Here is a 24,831-nt window from a genome sequence, read left to right on the forward strand (position 1 = left end):
ATCAATATGACTATTTTGTGTATTAAGTTCTTGCTAGATGCATGAGTTTCACCAATGATTTTTATCAAGTTATGATTTTATGATTTTATCATAACTCTCGTTATGTCGATATAACGAGAAAATAAGTCGTTATAACGAGAAAACAACTCTCGTTATGTCGATATAACGAGAAAATAAGTCGTTATAACGAGAAAACAAGAAGGAAAAAATAAATAATGCATGGCCGCTTAGAACTTCCGTACTAATGACTAAAGAACAAGCAAACAAAATTGATCAATTGAAGAAACAATGAAAGAAAGAAAGAAAGAAATATAATTTATGCTCTAAAAACCTGAAAAGGCATCTGAAAAAAAAAGAATATTGGTGCAAATTCATGAAATAACGAGTCACTTTTGTGTCAAACCTAAATATGTATCCTAAGTATCCAAAACCTAAGTATCTTATCTAAATCATTCTGAATAAATTCAGATATTATACAAAACTTGTTCCGAACTTTCAAAGACTTCAAAAGTTTTTCTTTTTTTTTTTCCTTTTCTTTTCTATTCTTTTCTGAATGAATAATAACAGTCACTGATTTAAGGGTCTTACAGTACTACTTTTTTCTCGGCAGGTGAGAGAGCCAAGGTCCTAGTCAATGTGATAATTCATTCGCCGTTAAAAAACCCAGAGAGACTGCCAAGTTACAAATAGATCCTGATAGCTATCTTGGCTCAGAAACGGCTCCGATCCCATGGTACAGAGCCCATTTTGCCATCACGACATCTCAGATGAAACACTCTGGCTAACAGCTGCCAGCAAGGACAGCGACAGGACCGCAGGTCTCGCGTCGACACCTCGTGAGCAGAAGTTGAGGAGAATTACCTCACTGCGACTCTGACAAAGGCTTAAAGGCATAACATAACTTTGACAAAAAGATAATTATATCAGAGACACTTTTAGAGACCGAACACAAATTAAATGTGGCCATCCGACATTTTGATTGAACGTTTGGTCGTATTTTTAATAATTCCCTAAGGATCTGACTGTGGTGTGGAGACTGACGAGATGAAACCAATGGGCTGTAATTTGGGACAAAACCACAAAGACACACCTATTAAATAAGAAAGAGGCTAATTATCTTAATCAAGCGGGATTCCCCTTCTGCCCAAGCTCACTTCCTCCACTAGCTGTTGCTATGGAAACAGTAAAACGGGTTGGTAACACAACAGATCTGGACATCATATGACACACGTTGTTCTTCAGGGGCATCTCATCAGCAATCAGCGCAGAACAACACCTGAGTGCAATCAACACATCCATCTACCAAACAGTCCGTCAGGTTTAAAATCACAGCTCTGGCAATTATTACAAACCTGGGCAGAACTGTGGATATAACATAAACTGCAATAACTTTCATTTAAAGGAAGTATTCCATCACTTGCTCACCAATGGATCATCTGCAGTGAATGGGTGCCGTCAGAATGAGCTTGGCTTTAAGAGTTAAAAACATCTTAATGATGGATTTGTTTCAGCTTTTGGCTTCAATTGATGGACTGGAGTGGTGTGAATTACTTGTGGATTATTGTGATGCTTTTATCAGCAGTTTGGACTCTCATTCTGATGGCACCCATTCACTGCAGAGCATCCATTGCTGAGACAAAATCTGATGAAGAAACAAACTCATCTACATTTTGGCTGACCCGAGGGTGAATACATTTTCAGCTATTTTTTTTTTGTTTGTTTGTTTTATTTGTGTTTGTGTTTGTGTGTGTGTGTGTGTGTGTGTGTGTGTATGTGTGTGTGAGAGATAGAGAGAGAGAGAGAGAGAACTATTGCTTTAAATGAAAGCTTTTGCAGTGTATGTCATATCCACAATTCTGCCTAGGTTTGCAACAAAACAATCAGACCAACAATAAAAAAAATAGTGTAGATGGACACAAAAATGTCCTGTGTGAACAGATCCTTACACTGCAAATTCTGAAAACATACAGATATATGTATACTGCATGCTACGTCCTTTCAAAAACAGTAGGTAGTATGCCATTGTGAACACATCAATGCTGTCTGTGTTTTAAGGCTACCTGTGAATGATGGCTACAGCTCTCGGGCAATCAGAGGCACTTGTTGAGCACGAACAAACATGCTTCCTATTTCCCAGAGCTCACAAAAGAGCTCTCTCAACCATTCCCATCAACACATCCAGCAATCTCTAATTTAACAACTCAAGTCTAGTCTCCAGTGTTCAGGTAACATGCTGATTTGATTTCTTCCCCCTCTGAGTTTCTAAAGTTTCCCACATCCAGTGAACAGATTTAAAGCAAAAATGGCTTCATGGGGAAATAAATGTCGAAACCTGACCTTTCTGTTGGCACTAGAAAAGACGAGTGTGCAAGTGTGAGCGTACAAAGTGATTCTGAGAAATTAAGATATTATCTGCTGTGAATAATTGCGACCATTTGGGGAAAACAAAAGTTGGATTGCTGTTGTCGTTTCCTAACAATTTAACATTCACAGAATCCTTCCAAAGAACATTTAAAAATAGAAACGCTCCTCACAGTGAAGTGAGAGAAACTGGAACAAAACAGGAAATGAGCAACAATAACTCAAAAACAATAACTTGCATCTTTCTGAACAAGTTCAGAAAAAAAACAACAGATTTTCTGATGACTGGTGAAACGGGCGTCACTAGCGGGATATCAAGCCAACTCATCAGCCGTATTAAAATAGAACCTGTCACACATTTGTCTGGATCTGGCCTCAATAGACTCCATAAATCCAACTGTCAGTAGACATCAGCGTTCAAATTAATTGCGCAATTAAGATTCTCTTAGCTTGGCAGATTCAGCCTCTAATGGATCCATGAGAAGTCTGAACTGGTCATGAAGAGGAATTTAATGTAGTGTTTAATTACTGTTCTGTGACTAGGTTCCCATACACCCTGTCATCTGGACCGTTCTGGGGAATTTGGATTGGATTGGCGCAGCCAAGAGCATTGACGAGTTGCAGTTATTGTATGTTTGAACAAGGCAACAGTCGTGATCATCAACTCCAATTTGGAGAGAGCTCCAATTGACTACAGATGGGCACATTATTTGAACATGAATAGAAAAAGCTCATCATCATTCATAGGGTTATTTTCAAGGAAGTTGAGCCAGAAAATGATGCATATGAAACAGTTTCAAGAGTACAAACAAACCTACTCAAAACTGCTCAGAGATTTCATTCTGATCTGTCAAATCTGCCATTAAAGGCTCAACTGCAGTCAAGACTAGGACTGCGCATTTTGGTAATTTGGGCTGCTCGAGCACTCAAGTACATATAAATCAACCTTAAGTATTTGGGGTGAGCCATGGATGCACCATTTGCACCATTTTATATTGCCAATCTATGCACAATAATGCCATAGTGAATTAAGACATTGTGTCAAATTCACAAAAAGGTTCAAATGTCTCAAGAATAGTTCTGTACCATTTCTCCCCATTAGTCATGTTCCATCTAGCAGGGATGTGCAAAACTACATTCAATGTAGAAAAAGAAAAAGCAAAGCTAAACAAAGCAAAAGCAAAGCCCAGAAAGTGAAAAGCAGAAAACAATAAACAAAAACAAAAGCAAAAGCAAAAGCAAAAGCAAAAGCAAATGTGTGTGTATGTGTGTGTGAGAGATAGAGAGAGAGAGAGAGAGAACTATTGCTTTAAATGAAAGCTTTTGCAGTGTATGTCATATCCACAATTCTGCCTAGGTTTGCAACAAAACAATCAGACCAACAATAAAAAAAATAGTGTAGATGGACACAAAAATGTCCTGTGTGAACAGATCCTTACACTGCAAATTCTGAAAACATACAGATATATGTATACTGCATGCTACGTCCTTTCAAAAACAGTAGGTAGTATGCCATTGTGAACACATCAATGCTGTCTGTGTTTTAAGGCTACCTGTGAATGATGGCTACAGCTCTCGGGCAATCAGAGGCACTTGTTGAGCACGAACAAACATGCTTCCTATTTCCCAGAGCTCACAAAAGAGCTCTCTCAACCATTCCCATCAACACATCCAGCAATCTCTAATTTAACAACTCAAGTCTAGTCTCCAGTGTTCAGGTAACATGCTGATTTGATTTCTTCCCCCTCTGAGTTTCTAAAGTTTCCCACATCCAGTGAACAGATTTAAAGCAAAAATGGCTTCATGGGGAAATAAATGTCGAAACCTGACCTTTCTGTTGGCACTAGAAAAGACGAGTGTGCAAGTGTGAGCGTACAAAGTGATTCTGAGAAATTAAGATATTATCTGCTGTGAATAATTGCGACCATTTGGGGAAAACAAAAGTTGGATTGCTGTTGTCGTTTCCTAACAATTTAACATTCACAGAATCCTTCCAAAGAACATTTAAAAATAGAAACGCTCCTCACAGTGAAGTGAGAGAAACTGGAACAAAACAGGAAATGAGCAACAATAACTCAAAAACAATAACTTCAAGTTCAGAAAAAAACAACAGATTTTCTGATGACTGGTGAAACGGGCGTCACTAGCGGGATATCAAGCCAACTCATCAGCCGTATTAAAATAGAACCTGTCACACATTTGTCTGGATCTGGCCTCAATAGACTCCATAAATCCAACTGTCAGTAGACATCAGCGTTCAAATTAATTGCGCAATTAAGATTCTCTTAGCTTGGCAGATTCAGCCTCTAATGGATCCATGAGAAGTCTGAACTGGTCATGAAGAGGAATTTAATGTAGTGTTTAATTACTGTTCTGTGACTAGGTTCCCATACACCCTGTCATCTGGACCGTTCTGGGGAATTTGGATTGGATTGGCGCAGCCAAGAGCATTGACGAGTTGCAGTTATTGTATGTTTGAACAAGGCAACAGTCGTGATCATCAACTCCAATTTGGAGAGAGCTCCAATTGACTACAGATGGGCACATTATTTGAACATGAATAGAAAAAGCTCATCATCATTCATAGGGTTATTTTCAAGGAAGTTGAGCCAGAAAATGATGCATATGAAACAGTTTCAAGAGTACAAACAAACCTACTCAAAACTGCTCAGAGATTTCATTCTGATCTGTCAAATCTGCCATTAAAGGCTCAACTGCAGTCAAGACTAGGACTGCGCATTTTGGTAATTTGGGCTGCTCGAGCACTCAAGTACATATAAATCAACCTTAAGTATTTGGGGTGAGCCATGGATGCACCATTTGCACCATTTTATATTGCCAATCTATGCACAATAATGCCATAGTGAATTAAGACATTGTGTCAAATTCACAAAAAGGTTCAAATGTCTCAAGAATAGTTCTGTACCATTTCTCCCCATTAGTCATGTTCCATCTAGCAGGGATGTGCAAAACTACATTCAATGTAGAAAAAGAAAAAGCAAAGCTAAACAAAGCAAAAGCAAAGCCCAGAAAGTGAAAAGCAGAAAACAATAAACAAAAACAAAAGCAAAAGCAAAAGCAAAAGCAAAAGCAAAGCAAAGCAAAGCAAAACAAAGCAAAACAAAGTAAAAGAACAAAAGCTAAGCAAAATCAAAAACAAAAGCAAACGCAAAGCAAAACAAAGCAAAGCCCGAAAATCAAAAGCAAAGCAAATTTAAGCAAAACAAAACAAAAGGCAAAACAAAACAAATGAAAGCAAAGCAAAACAAAGCATCCCCATGAGTCCATCCCCACTCAAGACGCCTTGCCGCTACCTGTTAACATGCTAATATCAATCAACACAGTCTCATCTCCAGCCAAAGCTTTGGAGGTAATTCTTATTTACTCTCGTTCCTTTGTTCCCTTCTGCCTGGCGTGGCTGAAGTCTTCACAATGAGTTATTTACTTTGCGGAGGGAAGGAGGTGATGTACAATCACCGCTTATCACTCTGGCTTAGCAGTGGTCGCAAACACGCGTAACTTCTGAGCGTTCTCAGCAGTGCACACTGGGAGATCAAAAGGAACGATAAATTGCGGTCAGTGCAGACAGCCGGCAGAAGAACACGGTGGGCTTTTTGTTTACACAATGGAATTGCTTGTGTGTGTGAGTTGTGTTGTTCTAATGCTCTCACACTGCCGCTGGCCACATTAGTGTGCTGGATAATTGCGTTTTCTGACATGAATAATTCAGCAGCAGGGTGTTTGTCAAGCCTCGGAGTGTGTTTGTGAGTGTGTGTCTCACTGAAGTGGCAAGGTAAGATTTCATCAAGTCCAGGATGTCTGTCAAAACATGTTTTCTCCTTTGCCACTGTTGTCAGTTCTCTTTTTTCTCTTCTTTTCTCCACAGTGGAGTTTTTGATGGCTCCCTGAGATGCCTATCACATCTCTCATTCTTTCCCTCTCTCTCCATCTTCTGGCCTATCCGTCTCCCGCTGAGTCGTGCTCCCTCCCTCTCCTCCCAGATCCTCCCTCTTTCATCATTTCTCCTAATCCTTCACCCTCTGCATCAATCGCACTGACTATCCACTGCTCCTCTGACATCCTTTTTTTTCAGTTCTGAAACACAAATGACTGGTTTATATTCAAGGCTCTCTTTCAATTTCCGAAATAAACAAACCTGATGTAAATGTTAAGATGGCAAGGTGCTCCATAGTCTCAGACGTCACTGCCGTAGAGCACTAACAGACTATTTGAGGCCAATTTTATGCATGCGGCACACATAATGGAGCTCTTTCAAAATCCAATCTGATTAGCTTTACACAAATCCTGAGCGTTTGTGTATACAGGATTTTATTGAACTGCAGAAAACAAAGCCCTGTTTACAAGTTTGCAGACTTCTTCAATGGACCACTTCCAAAGATGAACTTGATGATAGATTTACCAACATGTTCTCACTCCCAACTCGTCACATATTGACTCTTGGTCAGGACCCCTTGGCATCAGTTTTTAATGCACTGGGCAAAAATTTTCAATGTGCAGGTTACTCCTTTACTTGTTTGCCTTGTGCATCAGATCCCTTAATTCTTTGCAAGCATTTGTAAAAGTGAGCACCTAACCACAACCCTTCCCTGAACAATTTCTCAACAATATAAAACACGTAACAGTCAGACAAAAATACAGTCACAGGAATTTAGGGCAACAACTGACCAGAAAACAGTATAAGCATTACAATCAGCCCGTGTTATATCCCAAGTCCTCTGGAGTCATACAATATATTTTTATGAGGAACAGAGTGAAACTTCAGGCCTTAATCGCTGAAAATATTCCCGCTCCATTAACAAAGTCACATCCCATACAAAAGATAAATCTTAACATTAACATGATGCAATCAGTCACAAAGCACACAACAATCAACCCTAACATAACGCTTCTTTCATGTGGCAATTTGTAATGTGTTTATGATTTGAACGTCACGGCTGGAGGCGGTGATCACTTTTGGGTCTGTTCCTTACGCAAATTAATCATTTAGCTTTAGAAGACTTGGAATGTTTGTCTTTTGTTTTTTTAATTGTGACTATAGTTGCATATGTCTGTTATATCCTTTGTTTGATATTGACAAATGTAAGGATCAGGGGTAGCGGTTGGGTTAGGTGCTCAAAATCGAAATAGTGTAATTGATGTAAGAAGAAACCAGACTCACATGGGTGACCAGTTCTCCCTGGGCCTAAGCAAAGACCACAGGAGAACTGGTCCCCCATCTGAGCCAGAAGTAAGGAGAACTGGTTCCCCATTAGGCCAGAGGAGCATCTGAACCTCTCTTCTGCCAAGTTTTTTTCTCCATTTCTGATGGAGTGTGGGAACCTTGCCACTGTCACCTTTTGGCTTGCTTAGTTGGGGACACTTCAATTTAAAATGATGTATCGAAATGACCACACTGACACCACCGGCTGAAAGCAAAACTTGGTATCAGTCGAGGTATGTCACATTCAGTGGGAAAGGAAGGGTTGTAGTCTGTTCAGCAAGGACTTACTGAGACTGACCCAGAATGGGTCAAATTTGTCAGCGAGTCTCAATCTACCTGTCAGGAGTAGCAAACCAAGCAACAAATCAGTTGTTTAAAGAGCAGTAATCTCATGAGTATATGACACTGACCATGACACACTGCACTTTGAGTGCCACATGACCTATAATTGCACTCAACTAACACCAGCCCCTCAGCCACACTCCAGAACACTCCAAGGACAGCACTTCATCGATTCCGGCACAACAGCTTCTTTGGAGTTCACCGAACATGCCCATGGTGCAGACTCCTCCTCTCGATTCTCTTTCTCTTTTTCTCTAAAGGGCGAGGGCCGGCCGGGGGCATCAAAGCTCATTTTTCTGCAGTTCCCTCAGGACCAGACTTCGGCTGTGAGCAAAGGTTAATGCTGACGCCCCTATCAATAAGTCACTGCCCGCATTTGACGCTCACGCTTTCGTAAAATGTCTGCAATTCCCTCGGAGCCTCGGAGACTAATCGTATGCGTGCAGATATATTAAAATAAATAAATAAGGCCCCTCAGCACATTAGCAGTTCTGTTCTTTCTCCGTTCTGTTACTTTCTCTCCTGATGTCATTATAATAATTTGAGGTTAATTGCGTTGTGTCTTTGAATATCATAAAGCATAGACTAAATGCTTGGCTGTTTTGATTTATTAGACTGTAACCTGTCACTGTAGCAGAGTGTGTCAGTCTTTTGATTTAGAACTTCCTTGATGATGCGTTAATAGTCTGGCACTGTGATTGGCTCACATGACAAGGTTCCCATAGCATCATATTAAACCATCACGCTCTCTCTCCCTCATGGAGACCTACAAAATAGCATCAATAACCCTCCACTGTCCTCTCTCTCGCCACTTTATTTGCAATAACTGTCAGCAGTAGAGTGATGCGTTTGTGATCTGATTTTTATGAACATACTTGTATGGATTATTGAGATCCTTTAATGCCTGTACGGGGTGCATTGAAAAGCCGAAGCCTCCTGAATGTTAATGTGACAATAAGAGTAATGAAGCGTCCAACAGTTTATCTCTTCCCTCGCTTTCTCTCTTCCCACCCCTGTCGTTCTGTTGTCTTAAACTCCACATTTTAAGGGGGAGTTGATGAGAAACGAGGTGGAGCGGGAGAGTTGGAGAAACTGTGTCTTCATTGATGGTGTCTTTAATCAAATCTTGCTGGAGCCAAAGAAAGGAAGTCAAACCTCATCTTCACCCGCTCTCAATCACCTCAAACTTAAATAAGGCCAAAATCAATCAGCCCGCAATTGAACTTTCTTCCGGGGACGTGTTTTTCAAGCCTCTATGAAGATGGCACACATCAAAACATGCTGGCCTCTTCGATAGGTTTGGGTGTGTACTCTATGGTATTTTGAATCTTTTTAAGAGAGAGAGAGAAAAAAAGCAGATTCCTAAACACTCTGCCATTGGTTGACGGAAACATAGTCCAACCCAGTCCTGTGGTGACTTCTCTGAAAAAAAAACGATGTTGCTTCTTGCACGTTTTGTGACACTTTCCAAGTGGAAAGTCTAAAAGCATGCTAAATTTGATCTAAAACAGAAACACATGAATCCGGCAAGGTTTTATTACGTTGGTACTTGTATCCAACTTGTACTTGTTCGGAAATGAAATGTCCTGTGAGTGACGCTAAAACATAGCACCTACACTAAACCTAAGCAATAGTGTTAACAAAATCAAATGTGAGATAAAAATGCATTTGCTGAAGCAACAGTGACATTTTAGCTTGTTTCTACAAGTCTTAAAGACCTATCATGATTCGTGTTTTATGGAACTCGTAAGAGCAATGTTGTACCGGGTGCGCTATAGAGCAAGTTTACTACATCAGAAAAGCCATACATATGGAGCCGGTTATGTGATGCAAACATCAAAATGCACTAGTGCACCAACAATGTGCTATGGTGAAAATGATGATTAATTGATAATCTACTGCTGTAATCATAATTTGCATGAAAAATAATAAAAGTTGTTGGTGTTTTACTGCCTCTAGTGGTCATTTCAGCTGGAAACGGCAGTAAATTGTACACTAGTGCACCAACAATGTGCTATGGTGAAAATGATGATTAATTGATAATCTACTGCTGTAATCATAATTTGCATGAAAAATAATAAAAGTTGTTGGTGTTTCACTGCCTCTAGTGGTCATTTCAGCTGGAAACGGCAGTAAATTGTATGTTGGCCTATAGGTAAGTTTTTGGAATTTTGCACAAATGTAGGTAGAGGCATGTTTTTGCAATTAGCCTGTGTTGACAGAGTCACATTGTTTGGGTCTGTATTGCAATTTTGATAGTAGACATAGTTACCTTTAAATTCAGGTAACTAGTGGCTAACAATTTTAGCTATAAACATGTAGACAGTAACTAACTTGAACTTTCTTGCTCAGCTTAATTCTCTTCAAACTGTCTGACGCATTTTGCAACAAATCAAGCTTACATAGCTAGAAGCATTCATATATCAGGATTTAGACTTCCTGTCATCAACATTGCTAAGTGCAAAGGAGGAATTTTACTGATGCTGTAAGCAACAGATCACTGAGACAGCCAATGGGAACCTTCAGCACTGGCTGAATACAGAAGCATCTTTATGGAATGTTGACCAAGAAAAAAAAAATCTGCATACAAATGCCAAGGCAGCCTGGAGTTCATCTGCACTCCTGAATTATCTTTTATGGAAATAATAATGACTTCAAAACGAGTTAAGGCAAGTGGCAGCACACATGTGACCTAAATAGGCCAGAGGCAGGGAAAGAGTTGAAGAGGCCATTCCATGGTGCTATATGAACTCTATGTGATATCAAGACTATTTATGGCTATTGTTAAGCCATTTTAAGATGGTTGCACATTTAGGTGTGTGGGAGTGTGAGCGTGTGACTCACCACTTCGCGGGGCAGGAAAGTGTCCTCTTGTCTGACGATGAGAAGACCTACAGTGCCTCCCATGGGAGTCGAGCGCAACAGAGCCACAACCTCCTCCTGTGTCTTACCATTCAGATCCACTCCATTAACCTACACCCACACAAACAGAAATCATCAGAAAAATGAGGATCTGACAGCAAAATGCTGCTCCTTTGTCTCAACAGTGAAGCAAATCAGTTTCCGTCAATGTATATTTTTCATTTTGTAAACCACATGCACTAAACACAGACACAATCATTTTTAAAACATTTTTATATTATATAAAATAATAAATAATAAGAATGCACACACACACACACACATTTATTTATAAATGTTATTTTAGTACTATTTTCATAACATTATAGCATTATTATTTAGCTTTTTTATAATTTTCAATTTTCATTTTAGATTAGGTTTTAATCCCTTTGTTATTTGCATTTGTCATTTTTATTATTTGTTTAATGTATTTTAGATTCAATTTATTTTTAATTCAGTTTTAGTTCTAGAAATTTCAACTAATTTATATCAATTACTTGCGTTTTGATGTAGTTATTATATAACTATAATAATATAATAATTAATAACAATAAGTTATTATAGTTAACTAAAATTAAATTAATTAATTAAAACCATAAAAAATCATTACTTGAAATAAATTCAACTTTAAATATTTTTTTTTTAATTCAGTAGTTGCCAAGGCAATATTAACTTGATCTACTAAAATTAAACTCCAAGTAAAACTGATATAAAAAATTTATACAAACTATATAGACATATTTATAAAAAACAAAAACTAATAAAAATGATAAAAAACAACAAAATTGCTAAAAAAAATTTAACTGAAATTAGAAAGAAAACAGAAAATATAAAAATAAAAACAAAAAAAAAATATTTAGTTGCTATGTTAACTATATTATGTTTTTCATTCAGTATTTATAATCTGTTTTATTTCAGCTTTTTTCAACAACGTGAACAAGTCTTAAAATTATTTTTAGCTAAAATTAACTTACATACAATACATAACATTCCTAATATCAGAAATACTACATATAGTAGTAATATATACACACATAATCATTGGTTAAACAGGTTTGAGCTTCATATTAAAAAGCTTGACCTGTGCAAAAGGCGCTGCTGTCAAATTTGACGTTACAGGATGCTGATGTGAGACATTTGAAAGAGTGTTTAATAAAGCAACAAATAAAACCTGAATTATATTCTATGTAATTACATCCAATCAAGCATTACAATTAACTGCAGTCGCATTATTGTGACCATGACAACAGGAAGTACTGTCCTGATATTTCTATGGCAACATAAAGGCACGGGGTGAAGCGAAAGCACTCTGAAAGGCCTCGACTCCATTAAAGCGATGAATCAGGGTTTGTTAAGCCAAATGGATGACGTTCTGGCTCCGCGGTAGCATCTGGCATGAGAGCCTGCAGGTGTCCTGCTCCATTTCTAAATGAAATAGCCATTGTTGATTGGCTGTCACTGTAAATCAGCCATCAGCTAAACTTCTTTTTGTCCATTCTCTTTTATTGAGGTTATTCACTCTCCCAAACTAAAAAGGAAAGTGCTTCTCACAAGGGAGAGAGGAAAACAATGGACATCTTGCCTCCGATAGACCAAGCAGAATGGACTATTGTTGGGATTTTAAAATAAGAAAAGCAGTATATGGTGCTGAAAGTTCAGGAAGCTGTGAACAGGAAGAGGAAGTGAGGGCCGTGTGATGTCACTCGTCGCTCTCAACCGCTTCCAGGTTTTCTCACCTCGAGCAGCCGGTCTCCAGCTTTCAGACGGCCGTCCTGGATGGCGGCTCCACGCGGGAGGATGTTCTTCACATATATGGGGGCGGAAGTGCCAATCGGGACGTCTCTGGAGGTGATGCTAAAGCCCAGCCCCTCCGGACCTACAACACAAAAATAACAAACAATGCATGTGTAAATGAACTAAAGAGTCTGGCTAGAGATCAAACAATGACCGTCTGGGAATGTAATTTCACATTTTTAAGCTTAGTTTGGGTTGTAAAATGTCACTTTTTACAGCACATTTTTTTATTTATTTATTGTTTGTTTGTTTTATATATTTCAATTTATTTAAATGTGAACCAACCCCCCTAAAAAAATGTTTTTAATATATTTTCAGTTTTTATTTTCATTTTTGTTTAAGTGTTCGTAATTTTGATATGTACTTTTGTTATTTTCATGTTATTTCAGTTTCTGTTTTTTAATTATTATTATTCTTTTTTTTTTTAAAGATTTTGAATATTTTATGGTTGGAAAGACCTTTTCCAGTTTTCATTTTAGTTTGTTTCAGCAATTAATGTTCTTTTGCATTTTTTTTTATATATATTTTTTTGGATATATATATTTATAACTTTAGTTTTCATTTTCATTTTAGTTTAAGTCTTATTTTTATATTTTTTTTAGATGTATTTTTACATTTAGTTTATTTTTATTTCAGTTTTAGTAATTTTAGTACTCAAATGTATTAGTTTCAGTTATCATATTACCATATAAAGCCAACATCAATATAAAAATACATATCTAATAACTTGGCAAGTGTTTTAAACTAGATTTTTTTTATATGATTTTTCTTTTTCTTTATCTTGAACACTCATATCCACTCAAAATGTTGACTTCAGTGCAATTTTTTTCACCAAGGCTTATTACAAAATACAGTAAAAATTCTGAAATATTATTACGGTTTCAAATAGCGGTTTTCTATGCGAATATATTGTAAAATGTAATGTATTTCTGTGATGCGCAGCTGTATTTTCAGCATCATTCCTCCAGTCTTCAGTGTCACATGATCTTCAGAAATCAGTATAATATGCCGATATGCTGCTCCAGAAACATTTCTGATTATTATCAATGCTGAAATTGTGATACATTTTATTTTTCAGGTTTCACAGATGAACAAAGTTCAAAAGAACAGCATTTATTTGAAATGGAAAACTTTTTTAACATTATAAATGTCTCTTGATGAATTTCCTTGCTGAATAAAAGTATTAATTTCTTTGAAAAACAGCTAAAGTGTTGCAAACATTTCGTGAATTCTATATTTGACACGGATTGCATATCGTCCGCAGTAAAATTACAGTCCTGCTCAAGTCTACTGTATCTAATAACTAATCTGAATCCATCAGACGGGATATTTTTATGTCTTTAAAGGTTATAGAGAAACAAACAGTGTGTTCCATGACTGCCTGTGCGCACAAATACAAATTACACAGGCAAAGCCCAAGCATATGGCAACACAGGCCACCCTAATTAAACGTTTCAAACCCATCTGTGTGCGCGGCACAACCGCAGCGTGACTTCAAATTTAGACCCGTGTGTTTCAGAGGCACGTGCTTTACAAATCTAGCGGGGCAGTAACATGACATGCTCGGGTCGTCATGCCAGCTCCTCCAGAACACACACTGTAGACATTTGCTTTTCCTCATTGAAAACAAGGCCAACTCCCTTCAAACCCAGCTTTGAAGGGTCTTGATGTGCGCATGCATCAGGCAAATTGAGCTTTACAGCTCGCCACAGACATTAGTAAATCCTGGAAAATGTAGTTAGGCTCAGACATGGGGTACGCACAGCAATTTGCTCCCTGTCCACAAAATGACCTTTTTGGGAGTGCCAAATGAATACGAATAGGCAGATGTAGGAGAAGCGGAGAGAAAGAGTAATAGTCGGGACACAGAGGGATCAGTAAGGTTGACCTTATCATCCCAACAACGGCTGTAATGGTAAAAGAAAAGGCAGTGGGGGAGATAGAGAGACTGATAGGCCGGACACGTGTTTTTATCTGGAGACACATTTGTAGCCTTCAGGACTGTCTGTGTTCGCTTATATCATATCTGGGATATGTCGTGTTCATGGTTTGTGCACAAAAAGGGAATTTTTCAAAAGGTTAAACACAATACTCCAGCATCAAAGCAAGTTATGCTCAATAAAACAACACTTGTGGCATCATAACACAAATAAAAAAAGGGAGTCGAAAAGTGAGGGACAGAATACGGTCACATTTAACGTTATTCTGCGAATTTTCACAGGCAAAATCCATTCATTTCAATAGAAATCGGTGCAAATCTGGAACTTCACATGAGGGTGAAAGATTTTAAAACGTGGATTTAGCAACGTGTTAAAGTTGGCTGTGTTGACTTACAGAAAGCTGCTTGGTGATTTCCGTGACTTCTCTTCATACATCAGTACACTATTAATCATTACTGGGCATTTGCCCATGAAATTTCACCAACATTTTACTAATGTGATCGAATCTTCACAAGAGAAGTGAATGGGGCCAATTTGCAAACGTTAAAGGTGCAGTAAGTGATTTTTGAGAAGCTCTGTTTATATTTGAAATCACCAAAACATACACGCCCCTACCCAAAAGGATCACACCTCTATCTTAATAGCTCCGCCCCCAAATTTACAAACATGCTATGCAGCACAGGCAACTCCCCTATCATGAGTGGACACGCCCCTTACTGGTGATTGGCTAGAAGTGTGTTTTAATGCTCGGTCCAATCCACTTCCACTACAGCGTTTCTCAGAATAATTATACATTATATATAACATAGACTATATATCTATTATATATAGATAATGAACATTATGCCACAAATGCCCTTGATTGAGCTTAACTTGTATTGAAACTCCCACGTTCCAAAGAACACAAGCCTGCCGCAGCATGAGCCGGTGTTGCTGGTCTGGGGTCAGTAGCTGTGCTGTTCTCTAAATGGTTTATGTTTGTTATGGTGCTGGGCTAACTGCTCCAAGACGTACGGCCACAGCCAGCAGAAGTGAAGCCAGAGTCAATAACAAGTCTGTGAGGCTATCAAAACCCCACCTGATGCCCCCTACAGGATAATTACTACAATCAAACTTTCGGCCATTAGGACATTTAGCTGTTAACGGCTTACAATCAAGTAATTACAGGGATGGAACACTAATAGCCCCGCGCTAATTAATCACGTATGTAGCACGGTCTACTTTCAGGGGTTTTTCTGGGGGGTTTTTTATTATGTGAGAGAAAGATAATAAAAAATGCTGTCTATGTGACTGTGCCAAAGTCTTAAAGCTTAAAAAAATCAAGCAATGTAAGGCAGTACAGAAAATTACAGCTTGAGGAAGAAAATTAGGAAAATGTTCTCCGCAATGCATTAATTTATGAGGGCTTGAGAGAGAAAGCAGGAGGAATAGACAAATGAGAGAGGACGATGTGGTCTTAGACCTCTTAAAGTGCTATTTTAAGATTATCATAACAAAAAAAGACAAATGGACTAACGGAAAGAGAAGGAAGACTCTTTAAATGAGTGAAGCTCCAGTGGGAGAACAGAAACATCCCACATCCACTTAGCAGAGAAAAAAAATCATATTTGCCTTATTATCCATTAAATTATCAAAACTGTAAAAATGGGACAAAATTACTTTTTCCTGAGAATTTCCCTGTTTGACATACATACATACATAATAATAATTATTGTTATTATTATTAAAAGACAAATGGAGACATTTATGTGTCCTTGCAGTGTTCACTTACAGAAAGATGGCTGTACATAATAAATCATTATTATAAAAAATATGAATAAAATATAATAGTAATAGAAAAGTAATAGAGTTACCATATATCATATTTGCCTTATTATCCATTAAATTATCAAAACTGTAAAAATGGGACAAAATAACTTTTTCCTGAGAATTTCCCTGTTTGACATACATACATACATAATAATAATTATTGTTATTATTATTAAAAGACAAATGGAGACATTTATGTGTCCTTGCAGTGTTCACTTACAGAAAGATGGCTGTACATAATAAATCATTATTATAAAAAATATGAATAAAATATAATAGTAATAGAAAAGTAATAGAGTTACCATATAACCAAGGAACACAACATCAAGCATTTAAACTCAACAAGAAAAGAGTTGGAAAAAGCTGGGGATAGACCTTAAAACAGAAGAGTTGTAGGAGGCATAAAATATGATTTTACATTACATTTTTACTGATGTGTTTTAAAAAAGCTTATAAAAACACTAAATGTGAGCTATTCACCGCTACAGTCGCTTGAGCAGAATGAACCTTGAGTATAAACAGCATTAGATGCATTATTTTATTTCAGCAGTGCACCTGTCACTGAATAAAACTCGAATTTGATATAAAGACAACACTGTTTTTCATAAATCTAGAAGGGTAAAGTGGGTAAAGTGCCCAGAGCAAATAAATCTCTCAGCTGGCACAGACGTGTTGAAGCCAATCTGAGAGAGCTCTGACAGATTAAACAGGCCCGACAAGGGTCAATAACCTCACTGCAAACGGGACGAAACGAGAGAGTGCATCAGCTTCCAGGTGAAGTCCCGGGCAGAGAGCAAGCCTTCGGTGTTTGTACTGATAAATGCTGAAGGCTCCCACAGATCTGCTGTATTTAGCCTGTAACACAAGCTCAGCTCAGTCCAGCACGCATGCCAGAACTGCAGCGCTCAACATCTGCTGCATCACAGCCAGACGCCAGCGGGCGATTCACCCTGCGCTTGTTCATTTCCCGTCTCCCTCCCTCTATCTCTGCGAATCACAGGGAGAGGAGATGAAGATGGACTGATAGTGAAGAGTGGCGTTCGTGTTTGGATTCAGGGCTCCTACACCAGTGTTTCCCAGAGAGGGCTGCTAGTCTAAGATTAGAATTACTGTGTCTAGTTAACTAGTTACTTGAAAAAAAAAAGTAATCTGAATACTTAACTGGAGTTGCAATAATGCATCACCCCAACACAGGTAATTATGAAATTACATAAAAAGATGTTTTTAAGTGGGTCAAAAAAGCACTGTAAGCTTTTGCTAATTTCATTTAACACAGATGTAATGTATAATACATGTTGAGTTCATTGCAATTATCATGCAATTAAGTGTTCAAAAACATTACATTCAGTTCACACTTAAGTATATATTTTTGTAAGAAGTATTTGTTTTACTAGGTATGTCTAAGTGTTCTTCTTTTTCACAAGATGTAAACTAACTAGGACACTTCCCAATACTATGACAATACTAGATACTGTGAGGACTGTCAGTCTACTCACTTCTATGGATATTACAGCCCAAAAAGGCTACAAACACACATAAAGCTCTTGAGTAACACCTAACAGAGGCTCCAGCATGCGACAGGCTGCGTGTCAGACACCAGCACAAAACTCCCTCTTTCACCCGCGGCTGTCTTTTCAATTAAAGGCTAGCGTGGCATACGCCTGCCCTCCCCAACCCACTCCATATTTCACACCGCGCTGAAGCCCGGCCCATTTGTTGTCAGGATTTAATTGTGTCTTTACCGCTCCCTCTCCTGCTGCGTCAACCTAATAGATGCGAATGAGACAAGCCCACGGACAAAGAAACTGCTTTTTGCTCTTTCATTTAAACACGCCGGAGTGTGTGATTACGACATGGTGACAAAGAGGGGAGGGAAAACAGCATCAGAGAAACAGAAAGTTTCGTGGGTTGACGTTCTAGCATTTTCTTCTCAAAAGCCGCCACTAATGGAGATCAGAGGCGCTGCTGCATAAGCAGTAACAGATATTCCTCAGACGTCTTGGTTTATGCATAAACATGCGTGTGTTTGTGTCTGTTTGGGTGTGTTTGTGGTATCTCTGATAGACATTTCCAGTTGTCCCGCGGTGTGAAATGCTGAGATGCAGCTGCCGTGCAGAGCGAATGGGATTTGGAGCCGTACGTGAGTCTGAGAGGAAGCTGCATCCGCACTTCCTGACAATAGCAGATCGAGTCCTTTGAAGTACTAACTGCATTAGTTACACAATGTTAGTCGCTACAGCGGAAAACATACACCGCCATTCGCACAGATATCATCAGCTATTAAAACAGCAGAAAATACAGGTAACTTCAGAGGAAAACAAACAAATAAATAAATGAATGCATAGCGTACACTATTTTTTATTGCCAGGGCAACAAAACGTCTCGTGTGAGTGTTTTCTCACATTTTCACTTCAGTGGCCAAAAGCATCTGGACATCAGAGTCTAATTAAAGATTTTGGTTACTTCAGTTAAAACAGATCTTAATGTGACGCTATACAATGACATTCTAGAGAACTGTGTGCTTATGAATTTGTTCCAATTTGATCATTATTAATTATTAAATTAAAAGTTCAACACGCATGTATGAGTGTGGGGTCATATTCTTTTGGCCATATCAGTGTTATTGTTAACTAAAACTAGAACTAGTAAAAATTGTTGTTGTTAATTGAAATAATGCTGGATATAATGCCAGAAATAATGCTTAATAATAAAAATAAAAATAATTATATATATATATAAATGTTGCTTTCAGCTATAGTAGCAATAAGACACATTTTCCCACAATGAAATTCATTCTGCAAAACACTGCAGATTTGAAAAAGTCTACAAATCACATCTGGGCCGACCCATCAGCGCTCTACCAAATCTGACAAAGTGGGCTATTTCAATTAACTAGGTAAATGTACTCATATGTAAGGTCATGTTACCGTGAAGCGCTGTGAATCAGTATGATGAGACTTGAGTAACCATACCTTTCCTCAGCTGGACATTGAATTTGCGGCCGATCTTTTTAGAGTAGCCCACAGTGGAGGCGGCACTGGTGGGTCTGGAGGGCTGGTTGGGGCCCGGTGGGGTCTTGTTTGATGTGTTTGCTATGTGCGGTAATGTGGGATAGCCCAGGGTCGATTCGGCTTTGGACATTCTCCACGGGCTGTAGTCGACACCTCCTCCCACCAGACTGGCCCTGTCCCCGGGGCCCGAAGCAGCCTGAAGACCCAGTTCATTCTGAGACAGCAGCTCGTACTGGGCTTTCTTCACCGCTGGAACTACATGGAACAGGATGAGTGGAGAACGCATAGCCTGTCTGAACAAATTCTGGGCCCTGAGGGGAGAGAACAGCACACACACACACACGTCTCAGTAAGGATGTATCTCATTGTCAATTACTGAACAGGCTCATCCTAAGTACTGGGATTGTTAAAAGCAGAGCACATGCAGAGGTCAAAAGGTCGCCTTGCTTTATCGTTGGCTAATTGTACTAGTACAGTTGGAAACAAGGTTAATTCAAGTTATCTGCCATTTCCATAATCGCAAAGCCTTGGGGAGGAAGCAGTGAAATGTATTAGAGGCAGAAAGCGGGATCTGTTTTCATAAGTGTGCCACATGGAGGACAAAAACAGCAGTCCATCAGACCTGCAAGATATGGCTAAAAAGAACACTAAAAAAAACCTATAAGTCAAATAAATAAATATATAACAGATCTAGTTATGATATATATGATGGAGTGGTTCGTAAGTAACTTATGTATAGAAACAATCATTCTGAATGCATAGAATGAGGTGATTTCATTATTTCATTAACAGAATGAGGTGATTTCATTTTCCAGGTTTCCGTGTCTTCACTGTTATACACTCGGGGCACTATTACGCATCTCCTGAATGAGTCCACTATCTCCCGATCAAAAACACAGATTAGGAAGACGCAGAAACGTGCGATCTCATATGTAAGCAGATGCATATGAAAAATAATGTGATCATCAACAATAAACAGCATATCAATGAAAATCGATCAAGGAAGCGGTGAAGGACTGTGAAGCTTTGGTGTTGATGGAAGCGATCCACTGCATCTATGCTTTGATCAACAAACTGAATATGATCCAGATGTAGTCTTTGATAAAAACGTGATTTTATCAGCTTTTTGATCAAAATGCTGCTTTTTTTATTAAACTTACCTACATTACCTATAAAATAAAAAAGAATGCTTGAAGCCAGAATAAAACAGAAATGTTTGTTTAAAAGTAGAAGCTCTGTTCTTTATTTTGATGTATTGCATGTTCAGATATTCATACAACAAAATATTCTGGAGGCCATGACATTTTTGTGAAAATGAACAAAAATGCTGGCGGTGGCTGGCAAGTTTTTTTCAAAAATAGAAAGAGTTAAAGGAATAGTTATCCCAATAATAATAATAATAATAATGGAACACTAAAAAAAACCTATAAGTCAAATAAATAAATATATAACAGATCTAGTTATGATATATATGATGGAGTGGTTCGTAAGTAACTTCAAGAAACAATCATTCTGAATGTATAGAATGAGGTGATTTCATTATTTCATTAACAGAATGAGGTGATTTCATTTTCCAGGTTTCCGTGTCTTCACTGTTATACACTCGGGGGCACTATTACGCATCTCCTGAATGAGTCCACTATCTCCCGATCAAAAACACAGATTAGGAAGACGCAGAAACGTGCGATCTCATATGTAAGCAGATGCATATGAAAAATAATGTGATCATCAACAATAAACAGCATATCAATGAAAATCGATCAAGGAAGCGGTGAAGGACTGTGAAGCTTTGGTGTTGATGGAAGCGATCCACTGCATCTATGCTTTGATCAACAAACTGAATATGATCCAGATGTAGTCTTTGATAAAAACGTGATTTTATCAGCTTTTTGATCAAAATGCTGCTTTTTTTTTATTAAACTTACCTACATTACCTACATTACCTATAAAATAAAAAAGAATGCTTGAAGCCAGAATAAAACAGAAATGTTTGTTTAAAAGTAGAAGCTCTGTTCTTTATTTTGATGTATTGCATGTTCAGATATTCATACAACAAAATATTCTGGAGGCCATGACATTTTTGTGAAAATGAACAAAAATGCTGGCGGTGGCTGGCAAGTTTTTTTCAAAAATAGAAAGAGTTAAAGGAATAGTTATCCCAATAATAATAATAATAATAATAATAATAGTAATTATATCTCAAATTAGTACAAATGTATGACATAGTATGACTTACACACTACCGTTCAAAAGTTTGGGGTCAATAAGATTTTTTAAAATGCTTTTAAAAGAAGTCTCTTTCAAGGCAGCATTTATTTTTGTACAAATTTTTTTTGATTATTGTTTTACAATTTAAAATAGCTGTTTCTATTGTAATATCTGTTAAAATATAATGTATTCCTGTGATGTAGGGCTGAGTTTCATTCCTCCAGTCTTCAGTGTCACATGATCTTCAGAAATCAGTATAATATGCTGATCTGCTGCTCGAGAAACATTTCTGATTATTATCAATGTTGAAAACAGTTGTGCTGCTTGATATTTTTGTAGAAACCTTAGAAGAGCATTTATTTGAAATAGAAATCTTTGTAACAATTTAAAAGTCTTTACTGTCATTTTTGATCATCATTGCTGAAAAGAAAAAAAACTAAATAGTTTTGAATGGTAAGACTTGAAATACAGTGCGCAAGTCACCACTTTTATGTTTTGTTGTTGTTGTTTTTCCGTTTTAGAGATTGGAAGCTGCAGTCACCGTTTGTATTCCATTATATGGAATGGAGTTTAAAACAAACATGAGCGTAAGTAAACCCTGCCAGAATCTTCCATTTTTTACTGAACTACTGCTGTAAACACCCAAAAATACAAGACAAGCACATCTGAACTACAGGTTAATGCTGCATTTTACATATATATAGATAGTTTGACCCGGAAACTTAAACTCAACACAAGAATGAGAAACAGCAGAGGAACACGAGCTCGACAGTCGTGTATGTCGCTGTTTACTCCTTTAACGCAAGAACCATCAGAGTTATTTCCGTCTCAATAAACTCTTCATTAAATCGATCTATGCAACTAGACAGCAAGTAGCACCTCACTTTAGGGACTCCCATCTATTTTTATGCAAATGTAACCCGCCCGCTTCCAAACGAACGGCGTGTGTGAGCAGACGAGCGGAGCGGTGACACACGGCTAATCACGCGACTCCCTCTGTCTGATTGAATAATAAATGACTCCATCAACGCGTCATTACACCGCGTTAGATCAACCGCTGATAAATATTTACCCATGCGAACAATCCAATAAGATTAGAATGTCGTTATGAATTATAACTCCACATGGAGCACAATCAAGAAACAGAGGGAGAGAGAGAGAGAGATAAAGAAAACATCGGTCTCTATGAATCCCGCAGCTGTGAGAGAGAAAAAAACGACAACGCAGACGCAGATTAAACCGTTACTCTCTTGAGAATCGACTTTACAAGCATGGAAACCGCAAGTTTGTTTACAGATAACTAACATACCGAATCGACGAGTCAAAGCCCTGAGGGGCGGCAATATATACGAAGAACAAAAGGATGTAATATCTAATATGTATCACGCTCACATTATCGACCCGATGTGTATGTAATTCGCAAGGTCGTGTTTAATCCTTGACCCCGTTGGGTTTGTGTATTTGCACTAGCGGCGAAAGCTTGCACATATATAAGGTCTCATGCAAAAATATAGCCAAGCAATTAAAACATAATAACGCTTTGGGACACTGGGGAAATTAACTTGTGGTGTTGGGTTTGTGTAAGCGGACTGAATGATGTATGTAAATTAGTTTTAGATGAGATTATGAATTATCCCGCAGCTGTGCCCTTTCTGTGCCCTGTGGCGAATCCCGGCCAGAGCTCTCTTTTTTTTTTTTTCATTCATTCTCCTGTTGCAGCCGAGTTTGTTCTCATCTTGCCATATTGTATACAATCATCTGGACCAGGCCAAGCCAAGCCGAACAAGACTGGGCCAAAGGAAGCTCTTGATGATAAATGTGGAATGACACTCTACCTACAAGCAATATTCTCATATTTTCTCTTTCTTGGAGTTGTTATTTAACAAATTTCTCAAATACAGCAGGCCATATGTGAGCTGAGAGATATATTTGATAAGGTTTATCATGATATGCCTTACAGCCAGAGGTGGGTACTTTTAGGAGTAGATTTAGAGGTGAGCAGTGGTGGGTAAAGTACTTGCAAATTGTAGTTTGCTACTGATTTCAAATTACAAGACAAATTTTGTAGTCAGTAATGTAATCCATTACACATTTTAGGTAATATAATCAGACTCATTTTGGATTACTTTTGACCTAACTCGTTTATCACATTGATTTAAAGGGGTCATATGATGCTATTTTAAAGATAATTATTTTGTGTATTTGGTGTAACAGAATATGTTGACATGCTTTAATGTTCAAAAAACACATTATTTTTCAAATACTGTACATTATTGTAGATCCTCTATGCCCCGCCTCTCTCAAACACTTCGTTTTCTACAAAGTCCCTCCTTCTGACAAGCACAGTCTGCTCTGATTGGCCAGCTGACCCGGTGCATTGTGATTACAGTCGCTGATTCAGAAGCGCCAGATTGTCATAGCAAAATCGGAATAGACCCTTTTTTTTCTTTTTAGAAATACCCTTTGTGCACAGCCAGCCTTGTACTCTTCTAGGTTCAAATAAATAAAATCATCCATAAAATGCGTTGCACAAATTCGAACATCTGGGTTGTGCTGTTCTGCTGTAAATAAATCTTAACCAAAGATTCCTAAATGCATCTACTTCCGGAAGGCCAAATAAAGTGCTTTTGCTTTCGCACTGAAACACACAGCGTCTCCCTGACATGCTGCTTCAACACTAACTGCGGTTACTGAAACCACGCCTTCTTTCTTTGCGTGCACATTTGGGCGCATTATGCAAATATTTCCACATAGTGATGTAGATATGTGGGGGCGTGTTAGAACGAGGTGTTTTAGGGGGGGCGTGGCAGAGTCTTAACTTTGATAAAGAATATCTCTTTGGATTTGAGACTTTAGTCTTTGCAACTTTACAGATCTTCTTTATGCACCAAGAGCTTGTAACACTCCAAAGAGAAAGCAAAACTTGAAATCGCATCATATGACCTCTTTAAATAAGATAATCTCGTACCATATTGATATAAAAACACAAAGAGAAAGAAAATAAATTCCATTTGTTATTAACAACATGAAGAGCATTAAACATTACATTAATCTAAATGCTAAAAAAAACTAAATGTGTTCATCAGTAATTCATGCAATGTTGAAATGTTGAGAAAACACTTCTTAAAACTGAAATGATTTCTGTAAATCCAGTGGTCAAATGATTTTCTGTGTAATTATAGCCACCTGACTATTGACTGGTCTTTGTGTGAATTTCCAGATACTGGAAGACTTTCTGAATGTA

The 24,831-nt window shown here is 38.0% G+C and overlaps 1 protein-coding gene across 1 annotated transcript in view; it reads right to left on the reverse strand.

Moving 5' to 3' along the window:
* LOC107552787 (partitioning defective 3 homolog) overlaps nucleotides 1-24,831 on the reverse strand; it is a 145,331-nt gene that overhangs the window by 110,174 nt on the left and 10,326 nt on the right. Inside the window, exons 4-6 of the mRNA XM_016234778.1 lie at nucleotides 19,341-19,690; nucleotides 12,562-12,701; nucleotides 10,769-10,897 (exon numbers count right to left, since the gene is read on the reverse strand). Of these exons, the coding sequence (XP_016090264.1) occupies nucleotides 10,769-10,897; nucleotides 12,562-12,701; nucleotides 19,341-19,690 (619 nt within the window). The remainder of the gene's footprint in view (nucleotides 1-10,768; nucleotides 10,898-12,561; nucleotides 12,702-19,340; nucleotides 19,691-24,831) is intronic.

Source organism: Sinocyclocheilus grahami, unplaced genomic scaffold, assembly GCF_001515645.1.
Source record: "Sinocyclocheilus grahami isolate Dianchi unplaced genomic scaffold, SAMN03320097.WGS_v1.1 scaffold458.1, whole genome shotgun sequence".
NCBI classification, from domain to species: Eukaryota; Metazoa; Chordata; class Actinopteri; order Cypriniformes; family Cyprinidae; genus Sinocyclocheilus; species Sinocyclocheilus grahami.